The sequence below is a fragment of the Anguilla anguilla genome, chromosome 10 (genome assembly GCF_013347855.1).
Source record: "Anguilla anguilla isolate fAngAng1 chromosome 10, fAngAng1.pri, whole genome shotgun sequence".
Classification (NCBI taxonomy): Eukaryota; Metazoa; Chordata; class Actinopteri; order Anguilliformes; family Anguillidae; genus Anguilla; species Anguilla anguilla.
Genome location: NC_049210.1, coordinates 631,447 through 655,574, shown reverse-complemented (window position 1 = coordinate 655,574; position 24,128 = coordinate 631,447). Strand labels below are relative to the sequence as shown.

Here is a 24,128-nt window from a genome sequence, read left to right as displayed (position 1 = left end):
GACTGGGGCGACCCGGGGGTCTGTACACACACCCCGTTCACTTTGCAATGAGATAGAAAACAAGAGAGAGTTTGGGGGAGGTTGGGGGGGGGGGTACTGGGGTGCTCATGCTGCCCCCTCCCCTCGTACGGCCGCTCACCTCTCTGGCAGGTAGGTGGCAGAATGCGTACGCGGGTGGTGGAATGTGTGCGGGTGAGGAGCTGAGCGTAGGCGCTGTGTCCCCGGAGCCGGCAGACCTCGTGTGTGGCTGTGAAGCAGGAGGCCCCCAGGGGCCCGGGGCCGGGGCCACGGCTGGAGGAAGCCTCTCACATTCTTTCAGACACATACTGACTCTGGTGCTGCAACCCGCCCCCCGCATCCCACCCCCGCACCCAGCCCCCGTCCCCCGTCCCCCGCATCCAGCCCCCGTCCCGAACACCCAGCCCCCACCCCACCCTCACAGAGGGAGAGTCAGAGTCAGAGTCAGAGGGAGAGTCAGAGTCAGAGTTAGAGTAGAGAGTCAGAGTAGAGAGTCAGAGTAGAGAGTCAGAGTAGAGAGTCAGAGTCAGTCGGCCACAGACTCGGTGCTCTTCCACACTGAGTGTGTGCAGTCCTGCCTGTTTCTGAGAAATCTCTTTGACATGACAGAGAGAAAGCACAGAAAACAGTCACACGAGGATTAAAATATTTTACAAAAATGCTTTTAGAGGTGTGCCATCCTCCAGTGCTGCCAGTTTCCAGACCAACGATGTCAGGCGTGCTCAAGGTTGTTATTTCAAAATGGAGTTGTGTGTTTTAGTTCAGAGTGGAGTTGGGTGTTTTGCTCATGCTATCGACAGAAAACAAATCACTTCTCAAATTCCTCCAACAGAAATGGAACCATTCTTGCGCTTTCCTCTCTGCGTCGACCCCCACCAATCTGAGCATCCTGATTGGCTGTTCCACCGCTATGTGCATCCTGATTGGCTGTTCCACCACCCTTTGTATCAGATTGGTTACTAACCACAACCCTAAGTACTCTGTTGGCTGTTCCATCAGTTCCTTCGTCCTCCTGCTGTTCTCTGTGGGGTGTTCCCAGCACCCCTCTACCTCTACCTGCCAGGTGTCACAGAGTCTCACCGTGTCACAGAGACGACACGCCCTTCCCACCACCACTGAGCGAGCGTGAGTCTAAAGCAGGAGCACACCTCAGGTCTTTAACGGCCGACGGACAGCTGCCACGAAATCTGCCCCAAAATCACAAACAAGCAACAGACAACAACTGGACTTCAAAACCAAACTGTAGGAAGAAGCACAGCATGTTCATTCCATACTCTCACAAACGGGACACTCATTAAGCTGCGATACATTTGAATTTCCTGTTCTTGACTGATTGGAATAAGCTGAAGAGGGACTGTAAGAAAGACCACTAAATGAGTGCACAGTGTTGATAAATGGAGACCAAATGGGTGGGAAAACTCACAAATCCTCTCGTACATCTCATTCAGTATCACTGTCAATGCAGACCACACACTGCAGTCGTGCGAGAGGAGGTCATGTGCTTGTGTGTGCGCCAGTAAAACCTTCCCATAATGCTCCAGTGATACGCTGTTGGGTTCCTTTCGCCTTTTCCCTGGCCAGAGAGCTTATTTAAGCATGTCTTCTAAAAATACGGCCCATATTATACATATGCATCATGCAGTTATTCATAAAGGCCTTGCTAGCTTAACTTCCTCACCATTTACATACCAAACGACAACTCACAAAATGAACTTCAGCCATAGTAGTGACCAGCAGATTAGAATGTTTGTGATTGTTTCAGAAAATATCCCCCAAAGAAAACCGAAAAAAAAACTGGGTGTTATATTTGCAAACATTTTATATTCAGGAAGCTTTAATGTGTAATTCCTACACGGAGAACATGCTTGGAACAGTATGTACATCAGGCCCTTTGGTTGCGTTTAAGTTAAAAATAAACACACTTGATTTGTGCGGAGTTACACAGGTGTGGGGAAGGTCAGTGATTGACGGGTCCTGAATCAAAGCGGTGTTTAGCCCAGTGTGCTACACCTTAACCTGCAGCCACAGCAAAGCACCGGCGTCTGACTCAGCATTTCCCATCCTCACTGTCTGCGCCCCCCCCCCCCGCCCCCCCCAGCCCTAACCCCAAGCATTTGCCTTTGCATAAAGTGCACCTGATCTGGCCTGGGGGGGGACGACACACCCGTCCCCACAGCGGGGGGGGGGGGGGGGGGGGTTCCTGTGGCACTATTGGACCTGACTGAAAGAGTTTTCCAGAAACCAGACCCATTAAAAACCCCTGGAAGATCTCAGAGGTCATTCCCAAGCACACGCCCCCTTTTCACATTTCCAAACGTGCACGTCAGTGAAAGAAAGATCTCCTCCTAAACCAAGAACTGCGTGCACAGGAAATGACATCACCCACAGACTCTCAAACATCATACTGATACAACTCAGATGTTTACTAGAAATAACTTTACCACCAAATTTCCAACGGCTTGATTTTCATATGCACATATCTCTCTTTCTCTCTCTCCCTCCATCTCTCTGTACACTAGCACTAGTAGTGATAACAATAATAATGCTACTACTAATAATTATTATAATGCAAACATATATTATATAATTAAAAACAGATATATATTAATTGGTGGGGGTCACTGCTGTCCCTCTGACTGTGGCAGGTAGCCCAATCTGTACAGCACTTTCCCTCCCCGAGGCGGTTTAGTAAGAGCTGGGTCTCAGGAAGGGTTTGGAAGTTAGGGTGTGGTTTTTAATGTATTTTGTAAAAAGATGTTTTCTAATCTCTGTATATTTATCACGCTGGCGGAGGAAGTGGCGCTCTGTCTCTGCTTCCTGCTGGCTGCAGCGGGAGCACAGCCTCTCTTCTCCGGGCAGCCCTGTTTCCCGATGGCGGCCGGCCTCTATGGCCAGGCTGTGGTCGCGGAGTCTGCATGTTGTCAGAGTTTTTCTGAGTTTATAATTGTCGCTGTGGTCAGGTAATCTGCCACAGTGTGTTCACGTTTCAGGGCCAGATAGCATTCCAATTTGTTATGATTTTATTCCTGAGTTACCCAATAAGTAATGTAATTTTGCACTGGGTTAATTATAATAGATTCAGTTGGTATGTAGCTGTCCTGGCTGCTTGGTGTTAGTGGGGGTTGGTGAACTGAGCCTCAGGACCAGCTGAGAGAGGGGGCTCTTCTCTGGGCTCAGCTCGGCAACATAATGGTATGAGTGGTTTTTGCTGCTCTTTTTGAATTTTGATTAATAGTGGATATTTTCCTAATTCTGCCATGCATGTGTTGTTTGCAGTTTTCCATTGTACTTGTAAGATGTTCTTTTAAAACTCTGCATGCAGGGATTCAGTTGGGTGTTTGTCCCATTGAGCAAAATCTTGCTTTGAAAGCAGACCCCACACTTCACTGCCATATTGGCCAATTGGTTCAATTACAGATTGAAATAATCTGAGCCAAATTCTAACTGGGACTGCAACGCTGATGTTTTTCTTTATGGCACAGAATTCCCTGCATGCTTTCTCTCCCTCCCTCCCCCTCCTCTCTACTCCTCCCCTCTCTCCCTCAATCTCTCTCCCCCACTGCCCCTCCCTCCTGCTCTCTCCCCCTCTCTTATTCTTTTTCTCCCTCTCTTCTTCTCCCCCCTCCCCCCCACTCCCTCAGTGATGATGGGCAGGTGGGTGGAGTTTAAGTTGCTGTCGTGGCGACAGCGTTCGGTGACTCAGGGCCTGTGCCTGCAGGAACCGCCTTACACCCTCCATCTACAGCCGTGACTTCCCCCTGACTCACTGCGACCCCTGACCCTTCACCCCTGACCCCCGGAGAGGCACAGAACTGCAGTGCCAGTGGAGATGACACATTCTCCCAGCATTTCTACTGCAGTCCTGAACCAGGGCACTTTCAGAAATGTTAGCAACGCGCGTGTGTGTGTGCGTGTGTGTGCGCGTGTGTGTGTGTGCGTGCGCGTGTGTGCATGTGTGCCTGTGTGTGTGTGTGGGTATATCTGTGTGTCTATGTGTGTGCGTGCATGTGTGTGCGTGTGTGTGCGCGTGTGTGCATGTGTGCCTATGTGTGTGTGTGTGTTTGGGTATATCTGTGTGTGCACGCATGTGTGTGTGTGTGTGTGTGTGTGTGCACGTGCGTGTGCATGTGAGCCTATGTGTGTGTGTGGGTATATCTGTGTGTCTTTGTGTGTGCGCGCATGTGTGTGTATGTTTGTGCGCGTCTGCGTGTGTGTGTATTTAAGTATGTGTGCACATATATGTGTGTGTTTAACCGAGTGTCTGTGTGTGTGTGTGTTAGTGTGTCTATATGTGTGTGTGTGTGTGTGTGTGTGCGCGTGTGCGTTTGTGTGTCTATATGTGTGTGTGTGTGTGTGTGCGTGTGTGGCAGGGGGTGCACAGTGTGGTAACAGGGACGGTGGTTCAGTAGTTGAGTTTCTCACTGACTGCATTGAGAGTTCTGCTGGGTGTTTATGAGGGTAAACAGAGAAGGGCTCATCCTGAGGTCCACAGACCTCCCTACAGACAGAATCCCACCCAGCTGGCGTGCCGTACACACCACCGCCAACGCAATCTCCGCCGTTCACTTCTGCGGCCAGAAACAGGAACCACCGGCACCGCCAAATACACAACTTTACAGACCAGGCCTGAGGACCGTACAGACCAAACATGAGGACCATACAGACCAAACCTAAAGACCTTACAGACCAAACCTAAAGACCTTACAGACCAAACCTAAAGACCTTACAGACCAAACCTGAAGTGCCTGTGTCTGAATGAAGCTGTGAGAGTGGGGACTTTTTTATTTTTAAAAGCTGCGCATTTATCTTGTGACAAAACATCACGCACAAGAGCATACTTAATTATACTGATGATTCATGCCTCACTTCCATGGAAACTGCTGCCACGGTTATTACTAACAAGAGAGACAACAACAAATAATTAAGAACAATACAACAGCAAGATCCATAATCATTTGTATAACAGCAAACATTTACTCTAGGTGCTGCTTGGAATATTTTGAATGAATCTCAACCCAGAATATTTAGCTAATAAGGCCTTCATTAGCTTATAGTCCATATTAATAACGCGTTGTTCACTCTTTGGCATTTAGGACCGGTCTGTCCATGCAGTTGCATCAAAGCATTGAATAGACTCTTTCGCCCTCTAGTGGTAAACATACTTTAATGCGCTGGATAGATCCAGCTTTCAGTGAGAGTGGCACCTGAGGATATCCTGAAGATTGTGGGTAACGGACAGAGCGACGGCAGGTCAGCGACACGGCCTCGCTGTACATAATGGCATAACACACCTGATTCAGTTCTCTGTGCAGAGAGAGCCCCACCGTGGTCTGTTTTGTTATTTGGAATAACAAATTTGGAAAATGGCCTTTTCCAGGGGTCTCCAAACTGAACAACTACAAAACTCCATATGCATGCCCATTGATAATCACTGGCCCCTACGTAAACAGCTGGGTGTCTCATGGCTCGGGACAACAGCTCCCCAGCCTGGCGTACCCCAGGGACCCTCCCAAGGGACAATGTTACTCCAGCACATCTGTCTCCCTTTCTACATACAAACCAGCAACAAAATCAATGAATCAAGCAGAAGCTCTCATTGCTCTGTGTGACCCTAAGAGACGTTCTGGCAGACAGGAGGAACCGTTTACTTGTGCTGCAGTTTACCTGCACAGCTATCAAACACACAAAAACAAGGAAAAGGAAACATTTGGTGCCGCACGTTTATAAACCAGCTCGTAAGAGACAACAAATGCTGATGTGCTCTGGTTTCAGAAACTCCCAGGAGGATGAAAAACCGAAGGTACTCAACACATAAATGCATTTAAACACAGAAATACACAGTAATACACAGCTCAGCGCACTCGTTTGGACTTATATAAACTGTTCTGAGCACATATGAAAAGAGAGAGAAATAAAACCAAAGAATAATGCAGCTGTTAAAGCTCCTGATTTCACATGAAAAACATTAAATAATAATAACGGCAGAGCACTTATGTAGAATGCGAATTCGAGTGGGCTACATAACTTCACACAAAATATGAAAACATTTATACCGGAAGCAGGACATTTTCTGGTGACTTACAATCATTTACATGATGAAACTGGCATACAGAATCATTTTACCTAGAAAGTACATTAGACACTTCAGAGTTTAGCATTAAGCACCATTGTGAACAAAACCAGCTAATTTAATTGGGAACAAAACCCCCATTCCAGACATGTGAAATATGTCCAGAGCAGTCTGTCGAAAGGTAGCAGTCTGCAGCAAGTTTCAAAAAAATATATTACAAAAAATGGAATCCCAGATATGAAAAACACAACTTATGCTTCTACATTCAGAAGTATTTTATGATCATTAGCGCGCATTAATCTCCAGTCAGAACAGCCTGCGCGCTCCTTTTTGATGTTGAGTTATGTAAAAATGTGAGCGAAGGCGTGTATTCAATACACGTTCCCATGGTAACTACAACGTCGGAAGCTCACCTTGGCAGCATATGCAAAATCCTCACAATTATCGCGGACGCCGCTGGTCTGCCACACACGAGGGGACGGTTGCGTTAGTCCGAGAGCTGCTCACAAATCCTTCTGGAAACTGTTGACGAAATGAAATATGGATTTGCCTTTGTCATGAAGGCTGAATTCGTTGTCCTCAAACATTTATCGCGTACGATTCAGCTGGCGTTTCGAATGTATGTTTGTTTTAAATTCTTTTTTTTATTTCTCTTGTTCCCTCTAAAGAGGGTTGAAAATTTAAAAATCAGTCAAACGCGGTTCATTCATAAAATTCCGACGCCTGCTGGGTGGCTTTTCTGACGTAAAAAGAGTATTATGTTTATAATCCCTGGCCTTGCCGTCCGGATAAAGTTATTCATTGAGCTCGCCATTTGCAAGTGATTGACTGACCACAATGGAGGCTAAATATATGCGTACTCGTCCAAGGCAACAACATAAAATTCAGAGTTTTTACATCGTTCGAAATTTTCTAATGATATTCGAAATTTATTATAAATGATATCAAATCAAATTATAACATGCAAAAAAATTCAACATTAAGTTTAGAGCAATTTAACTAATGTCACATTCCAGATTTAATTTTAAAAATAAAAATGCTAAAGCAGATTTGAGTCATCAACTGAAATTTAGTTCATTTGAAATCATTTTATATTTTTAAAAAATACAGTTTCAAATACTGATTACTTCTCTAATCATAGCCTGCTTTTATGCAAAGCTTTTCAGCTTAAAAACACTTTTGAATTTGGAAGGGATCAGATATTTTGCAGCTACTTCAGTTTTTTAGTTAATAATTGAATTTAGTGTTTGTTATGCTAGTTTTGTTTTCCTTGCCAAAGACTATAATTAATTGTTTCATTAATGTCACAGGTTGATGAGAAATGTTTTAAAACTTCACCTTAATCATTTTACTTCAAAAAAGATTCACTATTGTGTCTTTAAAACTAAAACACTTGTTTAGATAACTTTCAGCAAAACTTTTAGCAAACTGAATTAAAAGTTCACACAAGACTGAACAAAGCCAAAATGAAATCTTACATGTGACCATTTGCTAAAATAAAAACATAACAGAGATTAACAGAAACTATAGGTGTCCCTTTCAGAAAAAGGAGCCCTTATTTCTGAATAGTTTTGCTATCTGCAAACTCCAAATATGTTTTAAACATTTAGACAATGCAACAAAGGCAAATACAGATGGCACAGGAAAACAAACAAAATCAACAAAACAACGGTTTACAAGCACATTTCCAAAGTGTACTGAAAAGGGAAACATAAATTTTTTTTAGTTTCTCAAACTCAAAAGCTGCTGTACAGCTTGAAAACTACAGAAGGAAATCCAAATTCTACTTTTCAAAAGTATTTTGAGAGGAAATTTTTATTAAAATCTCAAAGTAAGGATTCCCTTAATATGTAGCACAGGAACAATAATTTTCTTAACAAATTCTCTTGATTGGGTGGAGATGACAGTCAGCCAATAACCACAAATAATGTTACTATTTAAAACTAGAGAAGCAGGACAATTGACAGAAAAGGTTGTGCTTTAATATTGGGAAGAAGACTACATTTTTGTTTAGTGAAAGTGCAATTTTTAATTCAATAGTTGTGTGAATGTTCACTTTTGGTGGAATTTGTTCAGTTTTTAATTAGTGTGTTACTGACAGTTTTAAAAATCGAAATCAAATCATTTCAGAGATTTCAAATCCACCAAGATCAAATGGTACTGTTATAAAGCAGCAATCTATAACTATTTCAATAAATGCTACTAGTATTAACTACAGTAATAATGAAATTATGAAGAGCAAATGCTTATAATAAATATTTGAGCCTATATTTCAGACTGAAGGGCTGAATGCATTTATGGTATAGCTCATATGTAAAAAAACTCTTCTCTTAAAATAATGTTTTTACTATATTATGTTCCATCACACCCATTATTTTAAAAAATATTCATCCTGCTGAGCGATGAGTTTCAGAATTTCAGTGCAGCACAAATCAGGAGCAAAGCGGTCGACCCGCAGACAAGGATTCTCTCCCAAACATGCTCGCCTCTCTTCATTTTTAAACTTCTAAAAATATTTGATCTTAATATGTTTTTTGCAATTAATTTTAAAAAGTATCCCTGCAGCGGTTCTAACTCTTAAGACAACGGTGAGTATTAAACTATTAGCACAGTTAACCTGCATTAGTCCTTTACTGACGCTGCACTTTACTCACTGGACTGGGAATGCTCACGTGCATTCTCTGTTTCTCTGTACTGCAAACCCCTGTGGATTACAGCCAAATCTGCTAAAGTATTGGTAAAACAGTATGGATGAAGAATCCTGTCTTGATTTATTTTTAAAAGAAGGCCAACTACATGTTAGCTAACAGTTTTACCCTGGGGAAGATCCAATCGGACTGAAATATTGTCTTTAATAAAGTTGTGTAAGGAGCAGTTCAGTGTATGTATCCTTTCTTTCTATTAGCTAATAGTTTTAAAAAGATCGTTAGAATCTGTTGTGTTAGCTGCCATGTGGCTGCTTCCGGGATGTCAGCAGGAAAGAGGTACAAACTGCATCTCCTTTTTGAGAAAGGAGGTGCTTATAATATTCTCACTTCAATCCTGATTCTTAATATTGAAATGTTTCACACCCCCCCAGATTGAAAAATATTTCTGTTATATTACTTTGAAATTTACCCTGTCACAATGAATAATATTCCTGATATCTTCATAATATATATTGCTGCCAGAACAACGGGGTAACAGCAGTAATCACAAACACATAATGACTAATATCAGCAAAAGGGATATAAATCATCCCAGAATAGCTTTGTTTCATTTGTTTGTGTGGTTTAAGATCACCACCCATACTCATAATCCCCCAAAAATATTATTAAAAACACATTTAACATCTACACATTAGTTTAAAGACAATTTAATGACTACAAAGAGTACTACACAAAGCCAAAACTTTTTTTAGTTTTAAATGAAATTAATAATGTAATGTTTACTGATGTTCACTGAACTGTTATATGGGTAACAAAACATTTTCACAAATATACTCATTTAGTCGTATTTTTTGGAAGACATACACGAGAGCATAAAAAAGCATAAGAGCCTGAGGTTTTATTCAAATTGCAGGCCAAAACCGAAAGGACAGTTGAATGAATTTCCTTCTGAAATGTCAGGTGACTTCAGAGGCATCCAATCCCAAAATGCTGGGTCAGTCCAACCCTGATTAAATGCATGACTGGCCCAATTTTTTCACTGCAAAATTTTGTATGAGAATTTTGACTACACTGTTCTTGCAGATCACTTTCAAATAGTTACATTCAAAACAGCATAAACGAGCTACATCTGATTCCTGCTACACACGTTAGAGAGGAGGGAGGGGGGAGGGGGCAATCTGCTTTTCTTATGTGGAAGAGACCACATTCAGAAATTACAGATGACCTAAGATCAGTCTTGAGTAGTGAATAACATGCAAGAACAGTTACATGAGTTTGGATGTCTTTATACACCATGAGGTTTTTTTCCCCCAACTGTCATTTCATTCAGTAAGGATTTGTACTGCAGTCCTTGTGATTAATTCAGTTCTTACAGTTTACTACAGCAATTACAAGACCTAATAATAATCATAAAATTATGCATTTTATTGGTTAACATTTTTTTTCATTACATTTTTTCATGTTGAATTTGATTACTATAATCATGTACACATAATCAGTACATTTTGTTCCCCAAAACTCAGCTGAAAACACTTTTATTGATGAAAAAGTTAAACGTCTTCAAACGATGCCACGAAAAATCAAAGGATAATACTACTGAAATATAAAATAGTGTGGCTGGCTACAGTTAACTTTATGGATGATGCAGAGACTGGGTGAACAGACACCGTTTGTTCGTTTCTTGTTATTAGTTCCGTTTAAATATGGTTGTCGGAATTTAAAATTATAGTGGTTCAGCTTAACAAGAAAATAACAACTTTGGAGAAAGATAAAAAAGACGTAATTGCTCAACTTTGCTGAAACAGGAGTTTGTTTCAATTACAAGCTCTCACTTCTTTGCCAGGAAAATGAAATCCTCACCCGGAAGTGTCTAGGAACTACTACTGAGGTCGCAGGTGTCATGGCCGCCTCTGTGATCAAAAAAGTGTAACTTAAGAGTTTAATGTTCTTTTTTCGCAGTAAGTGGTTGTTTCCATATTTCTCAGCTATTATCCAGATGCGAAACATAACATCTGTTTATAACTTGTCGATTATGTTCCACAAAGTGGCCGGTGTTAATTACTACCTAGAATCAGAACAACCAAGCCACATCGCGCTAGCTAGGTACCGAATTAGCTAGCAACTGACTGCAGCAAGCGAAGCTTCGGGGAGCTAGATCTTCGGTTACTGCACTAACGCTTTTTGGCTTTGTTTTTTTGGTTACAGGCATTGAGGACATATCGCGCCAACAGAGGACAGCTTAATTAACATAACAGCAACGAGTGAAAACTACGTTTAACTACAGACTATAGCTGGTAAACTACGTTGTGCTGGCCATTCATTGTCCGCCCCATCTCACCTCTGGGATTGTCAACAATGAGGACGGTCTTGATGGTCGCGGAGAAGCCGTCTTTGGCACAATCCATCGCAAAAATCTTATCCAAAGGTGGGTATCCCAATAATTAAATAGGTTAATGTTACACGTTGTGTTGACATATTAGGCATTGCTGCTCATTTGGCACCACTGACTGAAAATCAAATAACGCTAAGTTAGCGAATTTAACAAGCAGAAGGTAAAGCTACCGCTAAACAAACGTTGGGGTTCCAATTTCCAAGCTCCAGATAAACTGTTTAGGGCGGTTCTAAGTCACACATGCGTATTTGTCAGTCTGGATTTGCGGATCCATCGTCCCCCAGGAATTCCTATCAATCAATTGCATTTCGAATCCTAATTCAGCGTTATAGCCACAAACACAACACTTGAACAGGTTATAGTGCTGTAATTGTGCTTAAAAATATGTCCAAGTCACAGGTTGTATTTATCTTGTAATTAAACAGCTACAGAACTAACTTAGACTGCACTATTTATGGAAGTATATTTGTAACCAGAAACCCGCATACCCGACCTCAATGAGATAAACCGGTGAAAATCAAAATAAACTGCCAACTGATTAAATTTCTAAATACAAATATACAAAACTGCACTCATTCAACACACACTGAATGCGATGCTCACCCATCTAGAGTGACTGAAAAAAGTGAAGAAAATCACTGTCCATGCGAAGTTTTTGAAAGGCTAGACTAATGCTGGCCAAATAGGTAGGATATGTGATTGCTGCATATTATTTCTCTGTAGGGAAATTACCACACGAACATTGGGCAACAGTTGCAAAGTCAAAGTAGCTAGAAACAAATTTTGAAAATTTAGAAAACCTAGTATTGTAAGGAGAAAGTAAACAGTAAAATCTTAAAGTAGTTTTCGAGTTTAAATACAGTTCTAAGTTTGTGGGCATCTTTCGTTAGCTAGCTAGAACAAAGGGAACTACACACGAGGCAGAAAGTTTGTTCTGTAACTTCAGGTTGCTCTTGGCTAGCTGGCTAAAGATACCCATTTTGGCTGTAGCTAGTTACATAAGTGAGTGCATTAGGTTATTTTGGAATTAACTGGAGTTTGTAGAAAGCAGGTAATACTTACAGTTATAAAGTATGGCACATTAGCGGTGGTTCCTCTTAAATAGTAAACTGCTTGTTACGCAGAACGGAGATAGCTTGTTAGCAAACAAGTGTAGCTAATGCGGATTGGGCCAATATTCCCAGTTCCCATGGTAACTTTCCAGTTCAGTTAAAGCAAGTGTTCAAGCAAAAAACACTTTCTTTTTAAAACTTCATAGTTTAAAAGCTAGAGACATCACAACTTAACAAAACACAAGCAATGTCATATCGGCATGGAAGTTATTAAAAGTGAAATTTAATTGGTCTAAAAACTGTATAAGTTAGGGGGGGGGAGGTAGTATGCCTTTATATCTGTTCATATCCAAAGTGTAGCAAAGACCACCGTTTAATTGATGTATGCCCATTACCTCAGATTTAAGGAGCTCCTGTGGGTACACTAGAGGAACAGGGGTAATTTGAAATAAGGATGTATGCGTGATATCCAGAGTTCTGGAAGGTGTTGTAAATTTGGTATGAGTTAAAATAGCACCCACACATTGTTGCACCAAAATTTATTTTAGTTTATCACGCAGAACAAGCAAATAACCATTTTAACATTTTGCCCTTTGTCGGAACAAGAAAAATGTGCATTCTCACATAGCTATACAATGTGCTATTTCTCCCGTGTTCTTACTGAAAACAGGCTAGCATTGACCCCAGCACTGACTGTTTGCTGGGAACAATCTGCCACACCTGATGTGCTTAGATGCATCATCAGGTCAGTTAATCACTAAAACCACAAGATATCACCGCTTGATTAAACAGCCACAAATACCTCTGCACCTTCCTTTACTGCAGAAAGCTCTTTATTTAGACAGTCAAGCTCTCAGTATATACTACAGTTTTTTCAAGAGGAACAGGTAAACACTTAACACGAAGAGACAGCTGTGTGCTGGCTTTGTGGGCACTTCTGCAGCTCGCTCACAGCTCAAGCGGCCGCAGGTGGAGTTCTAGAGTCTGGATTGCGGTGAGTTGTCGTTTGACTGCCTGGTGGTGGCGCATATGCAGGCGATGGTGACGGTCTCAAACTCCAGCGAGTAGGAGGAGCACCTCCTACTCTTCCGCAACACGGGCATCTTGATGGAGATGGGGATGGATTCCAGACTGAAGGGGCTGTCCACGTCCCTGCAGGAGTGGCTTGTCAGGCAGTTCGCTTCGTAGATCACCTGGGGCACTCTGTCCAGGTCTATCTTCTCCCTGGACAGCAGAAACGGCACATTTTTGTGTTTTCTGAGTTCAGTGTAAGTTTTGAGAACGGTGAATGAAAAGTGGACTGTGTTGCTTTGGAATAGTGGAGATGGAACAGAAACTACACAGAACCGAACGATACAGTGTTGCTGAAATTCCAGTAGATAAAATTAGCAGTTTTCAAAGCATTTTACTAACGATAAAAACCTGTTGGAAGATAAATAAATTTCTCCTAGTAAAAATAAATTTTTCTTCCATCTTTACGTTTTAAAAAGCAAAGCGTTCCTGTAAGTTTTTCTCGTGTGTGAGTGATGTATGGAGCAGATACCCCAGCGTGTGGAGCAGATACCCCAGCGTGTGCTCCACACCGCGTTGCTGCTCAGGTACTTACACGTATCGCCACGCGGCCACGCTGCGCTCGTTGATCCGATTGGGCACGTCGATCAGGTGGGAGTGGTACTCCTCGAGGCTGGCCAAGCAGAAGGTCTCATCCACACAGCGTCCACTCACAGGACCGCCAGACACCGGCCCCAGAACCAGTAGCACCAGGGCATACACAGACAGGAACTGAGAGAGGAGAGCGCGTGTGTGTGAGAGAGAGAGAGAGAGAGAGAGAGAGGTGTGAGTGAGAGAGAGGTGTGTGTGTGAGAGAGAGAGAGAGAGGAGTGTGTGTGCATGTGAGAGAGAGAGGTGTGTGTACATTTGTGTGTACGAGAGTGAGACAGAAGATCGTTTGTGTGTGTGTGCGTGTCCTACTATTTCAGCATAACTGAATAGTATTGCCATGTGATGATCTTTAATATTCGGAAGCAAGTGAAACAAAGTATTTAAACTGTAAACCCCCCAGTGAGGCTTTTGCCAGAAATGTGTTTTAAACCCTGAAAATGGAGAAGAGGAGTGAACACCAGAATGGCTGAATTTCTTCAGGGTTAAAATACATTTTTCTTGATGTCTGACATCCTCCCCAAGTTTCATTTATAGCGAGTCATCAGTTACATTAAGTTTCCACATATCAAACAGTCTATATGGTTGGTCTTAAGCACCGACTATGAACAGACCTGGTCTTGCGTACCCCTTTCTGTCACAGGAGGAAGTGCCCTTACCTGAAACGCCAGCATGTTGTGTGTGGTAACGGCTGAACTGGTGATCCGTGTGGTGAATGATGTAATTCGGCGTCTTCTCTCTGTCCATCGCGGAATCCGCCCTTTTATATCCGAGTCTGAATGAGGCCCCTTTGGAGACCATGTGGGCTAGCTGGCGTCATGTCTGCAAGCAGGCCCCCAGTAATGGACGCGTTAGCCTTGGAAAGATCTTACATTAGCATAACGTGCCGTACATACTTTTGTCTGGTTATCTCCTCCCTATCATCAGGCTGAACAGGAGCCTTCACTATGGGAGCATGCTTTTTTCCCCCACTCTTAAACTTGTAGGTACGTTTTGTCAGAGCTCTTGGGCTTAATGTAAGTATTTTTTGCTCTGTGGTGCTCTGTTAGTGCTCTGTAGCACTCTGTTAGCTCAGTGTGACACTATTAGTGCTCTTTAGCACTCTGTTAGCGCTCTGTGGCACTCTGTTCGCGCTCTGTTAGCGCTCTGTGACACTCTGTTAGCGCTCTGTGGCGCTCTGTTAGCGCTCTGTGGCGTTCTGTAGTGCTCTGTTAGCTCAGTGTGACACTATTAGTGCTCTTTAGCACTCTGTTAGCGATCTGTTAGCGCTCTGTGGTGCTCTGTTAGCGCTCTGTGGGTGGGGGCATTGTGTTCCTCAGACGCTGCTCTCTGCTGGGGGGGGGTGAAGATGAACCTCGCCGGCTAACCTTCCCCCCCCTCTTTCCTTCACAGGAAGCTGCACCAGCCGGAAAGGGCTGAACGGAGCATGCTCAGTACACGAGTACGTGGCCAGCTTCAGCGGACAGCCCGCCCGCTTCAAGATGACCTCCGTGTGCGGCCACGTGATGAGCCTGGACTTCATAGGCAGGCATTTCTCCCTCTCCCCCTCTCCTGCCCCTAATGCCCCCTCCCTCTCTCCTGTCCCTAATGCCCCCTCCCCCTCTCCTGTCCCTAATGCCCCCTCCCTCTCTCCTGCCCCTAATGCCCCCTCCCTCTCTCCTGCCCCTAATGCCCCTTCCCTCTCTCCTGCCCCTAATGCCCCCTCCCCCGCTCCTGTCCCTAATGCCCCCTCCCTCTCTCCTGCCTCTAATGCCCCCTCCCTCTCTCCTGCCTCTAATGCCCCCTCCCTCTCTCCTGACCGTAATGCCCCTTCCCTCTCTCCTGCCCCTAGTGCCCCCTCCCTCTCTCCTTCCCCTAATGCCCCCTCCCTCGCTCCTGTCCCTAATGCCCCCTCCCTCTCTCCTGCCCCTAATGCCCCCTCCCTCTCTCCTGTCCCTAATGCCCCCTCCCTCTCTCCTGTCCCTAATGCCCCCTCCCTCTCTCCTGCCCCTAATGCCCCTTCCCTCTCTCCTGCCCCTAATGCCCCTTCCCTCTCTCCTGCCCCTAATGCCCCCTCCCCCTCTCCTGTCCCTAATGCCCCCTCCCTCTCTCCTGCCTCTAATGCCCCCTCCCTCTCTCCTGCCCCTAATGCCCCTTCCCTCTCTCCTTCCCCTAATGCCCCCTCCCACGCTCCTGTCCCTAATGCCCCCTCCCTCTCTCCTGCCCCTAATGCCCCCTCCCTCTCTCCTGCCCCTAATGCCCCCCTCTCTCCTGCCCCCGTCAGCTCTGCTCTGTTGTCTGATAAATACTTGCATGTAAATTCAGAGATGTCCCAACTCAGAAGCCTTAGTGACCGGCATCAGACTACTCTGTATAAATGTGAGGGGCAGTTAAGTGCGAGAGGGTGGGTAAATATGATGCGGTGGGTAAATGTGAGGGGCAGATAAATGTGATGCGGTGGGTAAATGTGAGGGGCAGTTAAATGTGATGTGGTGGGTAAATGTGAGGGGCAGTTAAATGTGATGCGGTGGGTAAATGTGAGGGGCAGTTAAATGTGATGTGGTGGGTAAATGTGAGGGGCAGTTAAATGTGATGCGGTGGGTAAATGTGAGGGGGCAGTTAAATGTGGGTAAATGCATCTCTTCAGGGAAGTATAATAATTGGGATAAAGTGGATCCAGCAGAGCTGTTCAGCAAAGCGCCCACTGAGAAGAAAGAGGCAAACCCCAAACTCAACATGGTGAAGTTCCTGCAGGTGAGCACACCTGACTGCACACCAGGCCGCGTACCTGGACACACACCTGGCCACACACCTGACTGCACACCTGGCCGCATACCTGGCCACACACCTGACTGCACACCTGGCCGCGTACCTGGCCACACACCTGACGGCACACCTGGCCACACACCTGGCCGTACCGGTGCCAGCCCTGCCGTTCAGCTGCAGAGAAGCTTGGGGTTTAAAGGCATCTGTTCGTTTGCCAGGTGGAAGCTAAAGGCTGTGACACGGTGGTGCTGTGGCTGGACTGTGATAAAGAAGGAGAGAACATTTGCTTTGAGGTGAGTCTGGGGGGGTCGGGGGGCTTTGCCGAGGTCAAAGGTACACCTGCTCTTAGTGGAGAGTGGTGGAAGAACTATCTGATACTGTTCCCTCTGTAACTGAAAAAAAACGGGCAAGCAAAATTCAGATTTTACTCCCGTCTAACAGGGTGTTAACGTTTTGTGTGCCAAGTCTCGTTTTTCATGTCCTGCTGTGATGTGGTATTTTGGGGGGTAGGTTCTGTTCTAAGATTGAATGTTTTGTGTGTAGGTTCTGATATATGATGGAATGTTTTTGGCGTAGGTTCTGGTGTATGATGGAATGTTTTGGGGTGCAGGTTCTGGATGCTGTACTGCCAGTGATGAACAAGGGGTACGGGGGTGAGCAGGATGTTTTCCGTGCAAAGTTCAGCTCCATCACCGACACAGACATCTGCAACGCCATGAACCGGCTCGGACAGCCCAACAAGAACGAGGCTCTGAGTGTGGATGCCCGGCAGGAGCTTGACCTGCGCATTGGCTGCGCCTTCACCCGGTACACACACACACTCGCACGCACGCACACACACACTCGCACGCACGCACGCACGCACGCACGCACACACACACACTCACGCACGCACACTCACACACACACACGCACACATACGCACTATCACACACACACACACACACACACACACACACACCGGTTTTAATTTCAGCATTAATCTCTGACTGACGCCTCCTGCTTTCAGGTTCCAGACGAAGTACTTCCAGGGCAAGTACGGGAACCTGGACTCGTCCCTGATTTCCTTCGGGCCCTGCCAGACGCCCACGCTGGGGTTCTGTGTGGAGCGGCACGATAAGATCCAGTCCTTCAAGCCGGAGACGTACTGGGTGATCCAGGCCAAGGTCAGCCGCCCTTCAGCTTCACGCGCTCCGCCGACGGGACACTTTTCAGAGTAAAACTCCACGCTCCAGATGTGGGAGGGTTCCGGGTTTCACTTGGCGCGGTTATCCAGCTCACTCAGTGAGGCTGCTTTGCGATAGGGGGCCCGTTTCTGACCTGCGGGAACGCTGAGCTGAGAGCTGCCCTCTCCCTGCAGGTGTTTAAAGGAAAAGAGAGCCCTCTCACGCTGGACTGGGACCGGGTTCGTGTCTTCGACAGGGAGGTGGGCCAGATGTTTGTCAACCTCACTAAAACTTCGAGAGAAGCCATGGTAAGGATCCCTCTCTCCGTCGAGTTAGGGTCAACGTCCCCAGTGGCATTAATCAGCTTCATGTCCAGTGTTTTAGCTGGATATCAACACCTCCACTGTCGTGAGCGCATATTAGTCACTAGCCAGCTCTGAAGTGTGTGTTACTGTGGCCTTGGCTGTGTTTGATAGCTGTGTGAATTTGCGGTCCTTTTGTGGAAATCCTGCAGGTGGTGTCGGTGAGCAGGAAGGAGAAGGCCAAGCAGAGGCCACTGGCACTCAACACGGTGGAGATGCTGAGAGTGGCCAGCTCCTCGCTCGGTACGCAGAGAGTTTAGCATCAATGCACATCAGCTCTCCCAGTCCCACACCATTAGTCCCACACCGTTAATCCCACACCATTAATCCCACACCGTTAATACCACACCTTTAATCCCACACCGTTAATCCCACACCGTTAATACCACACCTTTAATCCCACACCGTTAATCCCACACCGTTAATCCCACACCGTTAATCCCACACCGTTAATCCCACACCGTTAATCCCACACCGTTAATCCCACACCGTTAATCCCACACCGTTAATCCCACACCGTTAATCCCACACCTTTAATCTCACACCATTAATCTCACACCATTAATCCCACACCTTTAATCCCACACCGTTAATCCCACACCATTAATCCCACATTGTTTAATCTGGTTTGTTCAGGTTTGATTTTGGTTTGTGTTTCAGGAATGGCCCCCCAGTATACCATGCAGATAGCCGAGCGGCTGTACACTCAGGGGTACATCAGCTACCCCCGCACAGAGACCACACACTACCCCGAAAACTTTGACCTCAAGGGCACATTGCGCCAACAGGCTAACAACCCCTTCTGGGCAGACTCAGTAAGTATTCCTGTGTGTGTGTGTGTGTGTGTGTGTATAACCGGTAAACGGACTGCATTTATATAGCGCTTTTATCCACAGCGCTTTACAGGTCGGGGATCGAACCAGCAACCCTCCGACTGCCAGACAACCACTCTTACCTCCTGAGCTATGTGTGTGCACGTGTGTCCGTGACTGTGCATGAGAGTGTGTGTGTGTGTATGCGTGTGTGTGTGTGTGTGTGTGTGTCACAGCTGCAGGTAATGGTGAGTATGTCAGTCACAGGTACTCACAGGTGTGTGTGACTCAGGTACTCACGTGTGCTGCAGGTGAAGGCTCTGTTGGCGGAGGGGCTGAATCGTCCCAGGAAGGGGGCAGATGCTGGAGATCACCCCCCCATCACGCCGATGCGGGCGGCGTCTGAGGGCGAGCTAGGTACTGCACCTACACCGGCACCTACGCCTGTGCCATTAACCTGGCCCAGCTCGCTCTATATATCTGCAGGCCCACAGTGAGGATGAATGTGAATCTGGGCTTGTGCTGATAGTCCCTCATCCTTACATTTTATTCTCCTTTCTTGGTTGAAATATTTAAATATGACTTCTAGAGAAAAGAGAAATGACCTCGTTTTGGCTGAATGAGCAGCAGATATCCTTTCTGATGGACATCCTCTCTGTACAGGAAGTGATGGTTGGCGTTTGTACGAGTATATCACTAGACACTTCATCGCCACGGTCAGCCAGGACTGCAAGTACCTGCAAACCACCATCGCCTTCAGCATCGGCTCCGAGGCCTTCTCCTGCTCCGGGAAGACTCTGATATCGGCTGGTAAGGCCTGGCGCCACAGACCATGTGACCTGCTACTCATCCATCCGGAGATTTATCTCTGAAGATATGAGTTTAATATCAGTCATTTTTTGATCGACTGTGAGTTGTTCTCTCTCACTGTGTGGGTTGGTCTCTCTTGCTGTGGGTTGGTCTCTCTCTCAGCGTGGGGGTCAGTCTCTCTCACTGTGGGGTGGTCTCTCTCACCGTGTGGGCTGGTCTCTCTCAGGTTTCACGGAGGTCATGCCCTGGCAGGGTATCCCGGAGGAGGAGAGCCTGCCGGACTGTGTGAAGGGAGATGCCTTCACGGTGGACGAGGTGAAGCTGGTGGAGAAACAGACCAGCCCCCCAGACTACCTGACCGAGGCAGAGCTCATTACCCTGATGGAGAAGCACGGCATCGGTGAGGGGGGGTCACTGCCGCAGGGCAACCAGCGCCCCCACCATTTTTATCCCAGTTCATAGATATGCTTTAGTAACAAAACACGTTTTTATCTGTTATTGGGCCCGTGTGGTCATTCCCTCATGAACTTCCTGTCTGTGTGTCTGTCCGTCTCCCAGGGACGGACGCCAGCATCCCTGTGCACATCAACAACGTCTGCCAGAGGAACTACGTCACCGTGGAGTCGGGGCGCAGACTCAAGCCCACGAGCCTGGGCGTCGTGTTGGTCCATGGCTATTACAAGATAGGTGAGGATTCTTAAAGATAAGTAAATATGATTAAAAACATGTGAGGATTAGTAAAGATAAGTAAGCATGATTTAAGATATCATATGTGATAGCGTATGTATGTGTCCGTGTGTGTCTCTTCTCTGTGCGCATGTGTGTGTTTTAGACGCAGAGCTGGTCTTGCCCACTATCCGCAGTGCGGTTGAGAAGCAGCTGAGCCTCATCTCACTGGGGAAGGCAAATTTCCAGCAGGTTCTGCAGCATACCCTCGACATCTTCAAGAGGAAGTTCCACTACTTTGTGGACTCTCTTGCAGGTCTGTGTGTTATGTAGCGTGGAGAGAGCGGGAGCATCACTGGCCTGGGTGTACTGTTGGCGCTCAGACTGAGCTGTTCAGCCTGAGCTGTTCACAGTGTGAGCTATTCTTTGAACTACTGCAGACAGAAGACTGACGTCCTCACTATACCTGACTATACTATATACTGACTATACCTTGGCTCCTCCCCCTGATCCTCTCTAGCACTTTTGCCAATGGCTTGGCTACTGCCCCTGTGATTTTTTTCTTTTTTGCATTGTGAACTTGTCATATTTTTAAGTTGTACCTCTTGATATTGTGTAATCCTTGTATTTTCCCTACCAGGCTCAGCTAGTTCATAGTTGATCCTAGGTTTTCACATTTGTGGTTTCTGAGTCTCTCTCTCTCTTCCTCTCTCACTCTGTCTCTATCTCTCTCTCTCTCTCTCTCTCTCAGGTATGGACGAGCTGATGGAGGTCTCTTTCTCTCCCATCGCTGCCACAGGGAAGCCACTCTCCCGCTGTGGGAAGTGTCATCGCTTCATGAAGTACATCCAGGTGAGAGTGTTAGGGGTACAGGTGAGAGTGTTAGGGCGCAGGGGAGAGTGTTAGGGCGCAGGTGAGAGTGTTGGGGCACAGGTGAGAGTGTTAGGGTGCAGGTGAGAGTGTTAGGGTGGAGGTGAGAGTGTTAGGGGTACAGGGGAGAGTGTTAGGGTGCAGGTGAGAGTGTTGGGGGACAGATGAGAGTGTTAGGGCGCAGGGGAGAGTGTTAGGGCGCAGGTGAGAGTGTTGGGGCGCAGGTGAGAGTGTTAGGGCGCAGGTGAGAGTGTTAGGGCGCAGGTGAGAGTGTTGGGGTGCAGGTGAGAGTGTTAGGGTGCAGGTGAGAGTGTTGGGGCGCGGGTGAGTGTGTTAGGGGTACAGGGGAGAGTGTTAGGGTGCAGGTGAGAATGTTAGGGCGCAGGTGAGAGTGTTAGGGTGCAGGTGTGAGAGTGTTGGGGTGCAGGTGAGAGTGTTGGGGCAGAGGTAAGAGTGTTAGGCCCAGTAAATCTGCAGGGCGCATTACTCTGTTGCTGCTGTGACTCTGGCTGTGACTCTGGTTGGGGAACAGGACGTTCCGACCTTGCGCTCACGTTCCTCTGATGGCGTGTTGTGCTGAAGTCGCTCTGGTCCGTTTGGCGTGCGGGAGCCTGCCGACCTGCACACAAGCCAGAGGGTCTGACGCACAGAGACAGCCGACAGCACTGGCCACCGCTGCTTCTGCCGCTAATGCGCATCCTTGAGCCGCTGGTTAGATAGAAGCTTCCGGAGGCCACCTTAGTGTCCCTAACTGCCACTTCACAGCTGATGACCTCACTCAATCAGTCGCATGAATAAGTCATAAGTCATGAAGGCCAGAACACGCATAATATTTCTCATCTCAAATTCATTTTAAGGCACTTACCGTATAGTTTGAATGTGACCCACAAAGTTCTGAGCTGTTCAGAACTTTGGGTCCAAACATTTTGGGAGGATTGAGCAGTGTTGCAGTATTGCATGCGACGCTGGGTTGGGTGGTGTTGCAGTATTGCATGCGACGCTGGGTTGAGTGGTGTTGCAGTATCACATGCGCTGCTGCGTTGAGTGGTGTTGCAGTATCACATGCGACGCTGGGTTGAGTGGTGTTGCAGTATCACATGCGCTGCTGCGTTGGTGCCCCAGGCCAAGCCCAGCCGGCTGCACTGCTCGCACTGCGACGAGACGTACAGCCTGCCGCAGAACGGCGCCATCAAGCTGTACAAGGAGCTGCGCTGCCCGCTGGACGAATTCGAGCTGGTGCTGTGGACCTCCGGCTCCCGCGGGAAGAGCTACCCGCTCTGCCCCTACTGCTTCAGCAACCCGCCCTTCCGCGACATGAAGAAAGGTGGGGGGGGCACCTGTGGGGGGGGGTGGGGGGGGGGGCTCCTTAATCACACTGCTGTGTACATGTGTAAATGATATGTGTGATTATAACATGGACAACATTCCAACTGGGTGCGTCTGGTGTAAATTAATTAAGGGTTGTGTCCCAGTACAGTTCTATACAACACTGTCAGAGTGGACATCCTGTGAGTGTGCACATATGTAGCATTGGGAATACAGTACTGCAGACTCCTGCTCTGAGTGTGCACATATGTAGCATTGGGAATACAGTACTGCAGACTCCTGCTCTGAGTGTGCACATATGTAGCATTGGGAATACAGTACTGCAGACTCCTGCTCTGTACTAACCCCCCCTCCCCCCCGTGTTTTGGGCAGGTATGGGGTGTAACGAGTGCACGCACCCCACCTGCCAGCACTCCCTGAACTCGCTGGGGATTGGCCAGTGTGTGGAGTGTGAGGGCGGGGTTCTGGTGTTCGACCCCACCTCGGGGCCCAAGTGGAAGATGGCGTGTAACCGGTGCAACGTGGTGGTGCACTTCTTCGAGCACGCTCACAAGGTGCAGGTGTCGGCGGACAGCTGCGAGTCCTGCGAGGCTTCCCTGGTGATCGTCGACTTCAACAAGGCGCGCTCGCCGCTGCCGGGCGACGAGACGCAGCACACGGGCTGCGTGTTCTGCGACGCGCTGTTCCAGGACCTGGTGGAGCTGAAGCACGCCACCATGAGGCACCCCATGCACCGGGGGGGGCAGGCCCGGCGGCAGGGGGGGCGCGGACGCGGCCGACGCCCCGGGGGCAGGGCCAACCCCAAAAAACCCAAAGACAAGATGGCCGCCCTGGCGGCGTACTTTGTGTAGCCGGCTCTGCGTACGTGTAGTACGTCATCGAGCCTCCCACTTCCTGTCCTTCCTCCCACTTCCTGTCCTGAGAGTCACCTGTGGAAACAGAACTTATTTTGAAAGGGAAAAATGGTGTTTATTATGCAATAAAAATCTATAGAATTTCATGCCTTATATAACCAAAGTTCTGTTTGTGCTAATGGTCTACTCTCTCCTGGGTTTATCTGCATTGATGCCAGAGGCCTTCAGTACCTGTAAACATTCAATAAAAACCTGCTTCAAAGCACCTGACAGACTCCTGCTACCTGCAGAGATTCTGCATGGTCCCTCTCAGTTATCCACATGAACATTCTGATTGCATGGCTGTGGGGCTATTCGCCCCATTTAGCTGCAGTGCAGCTGTGAACCAGCTGGGTGGGTGTAAAGTCTGGGTATAGGCGAAGGCAGTTAACCTAGGATGTACACAATGTGTCGATGCTCATTATATTTTTCCCCAATCAGTCAATTAAAATAAAAGCTGCCCAGCTAATGTGCTAACATGAGCTATTATGGTTTATGGAACACAGAACCAAACTCTGCCACCTTGGCAGTCCTTATAACAGCACACTAGCACACCGCTAACTAGCACACAATGACGTCACCGCCAGTCAAATGAGATGTGTAGGTTATGGTAGGTAAAGTATGCGCTATCTGGCTGTG

The 24,128-nt window shown here is 46.9% G+C and overlaps 1 protein-coding gene across 1 annotated transcript; it reads left to right on the top strand.

Annotated features, from left to right (window-relative positions):
• The first annotated feature begins 10,586 nt into the window (after positions 1-10,586).
• On the top strand, positions 10,587-23,715 carry top3b (DNA topoisomerase III beta). The gene is made up of 18 exons (XM_035379424.1): positions 10,587-10,694; positions 10,942-11,161; positions 15,232-15,363; positions 16,466-16,572; positions 16,803-16,877; positions 17,195-17,391; positions 17,594-17,750; positions 17,945-18,058; positions 18,265-18,355; positions 18,773-18,927; positions 19,236-19,341; positions 19,588-19,734; positions 19,961-20,134; positions 20,293-20,421; positions 20,567-20,716; positions 21,152-21,252; positions 22,393-22,594; positions 22,969-23,715. The coding sequence occupies exons 2-18, from the start codon at positions 11,092-11,094 to the stop codon at positions 23,445-23,447; spliced, it is 2,586 nt and encodes an 861-aa protein (XP_035235315.1). The 5' UTR covers positions 10,587-10,694; positions 10,942-11,091; the 3' UTR covers positions 23,448-23,715.
• The last annotated feature ends 413 nt before the right edge of the window (positions 23,716-24,128 follow it).

What these genes read in the sequence shown, in the direction of transcription:
- top3b (XM_035379424.1), top strand. Translation starts at nt 11,092, where the DNA reads ATGAGGACGGTCTTGATGGTCGCGGAGAAGCCGTCTTTGGCACAATCC. An exon ending in CTTTGTGGACTCTCTTGCAG is followed by an intron (nt 20,717 to 21,151) that starts GTCTGTGTGTTA and finishes TCTCTCTCTCAG; the next exon opens with GTATGGACGAGCTGATGGAG. An exon ending in CTTCCGCGACATGAAGAAAG is followed by an intron (nt 22,595 to 22,968) that starts GTGGGGGGGGCA and finishes TGTTTTGGGCAG; the next exon opens with GTATGGGGTGTAACGAGTGC.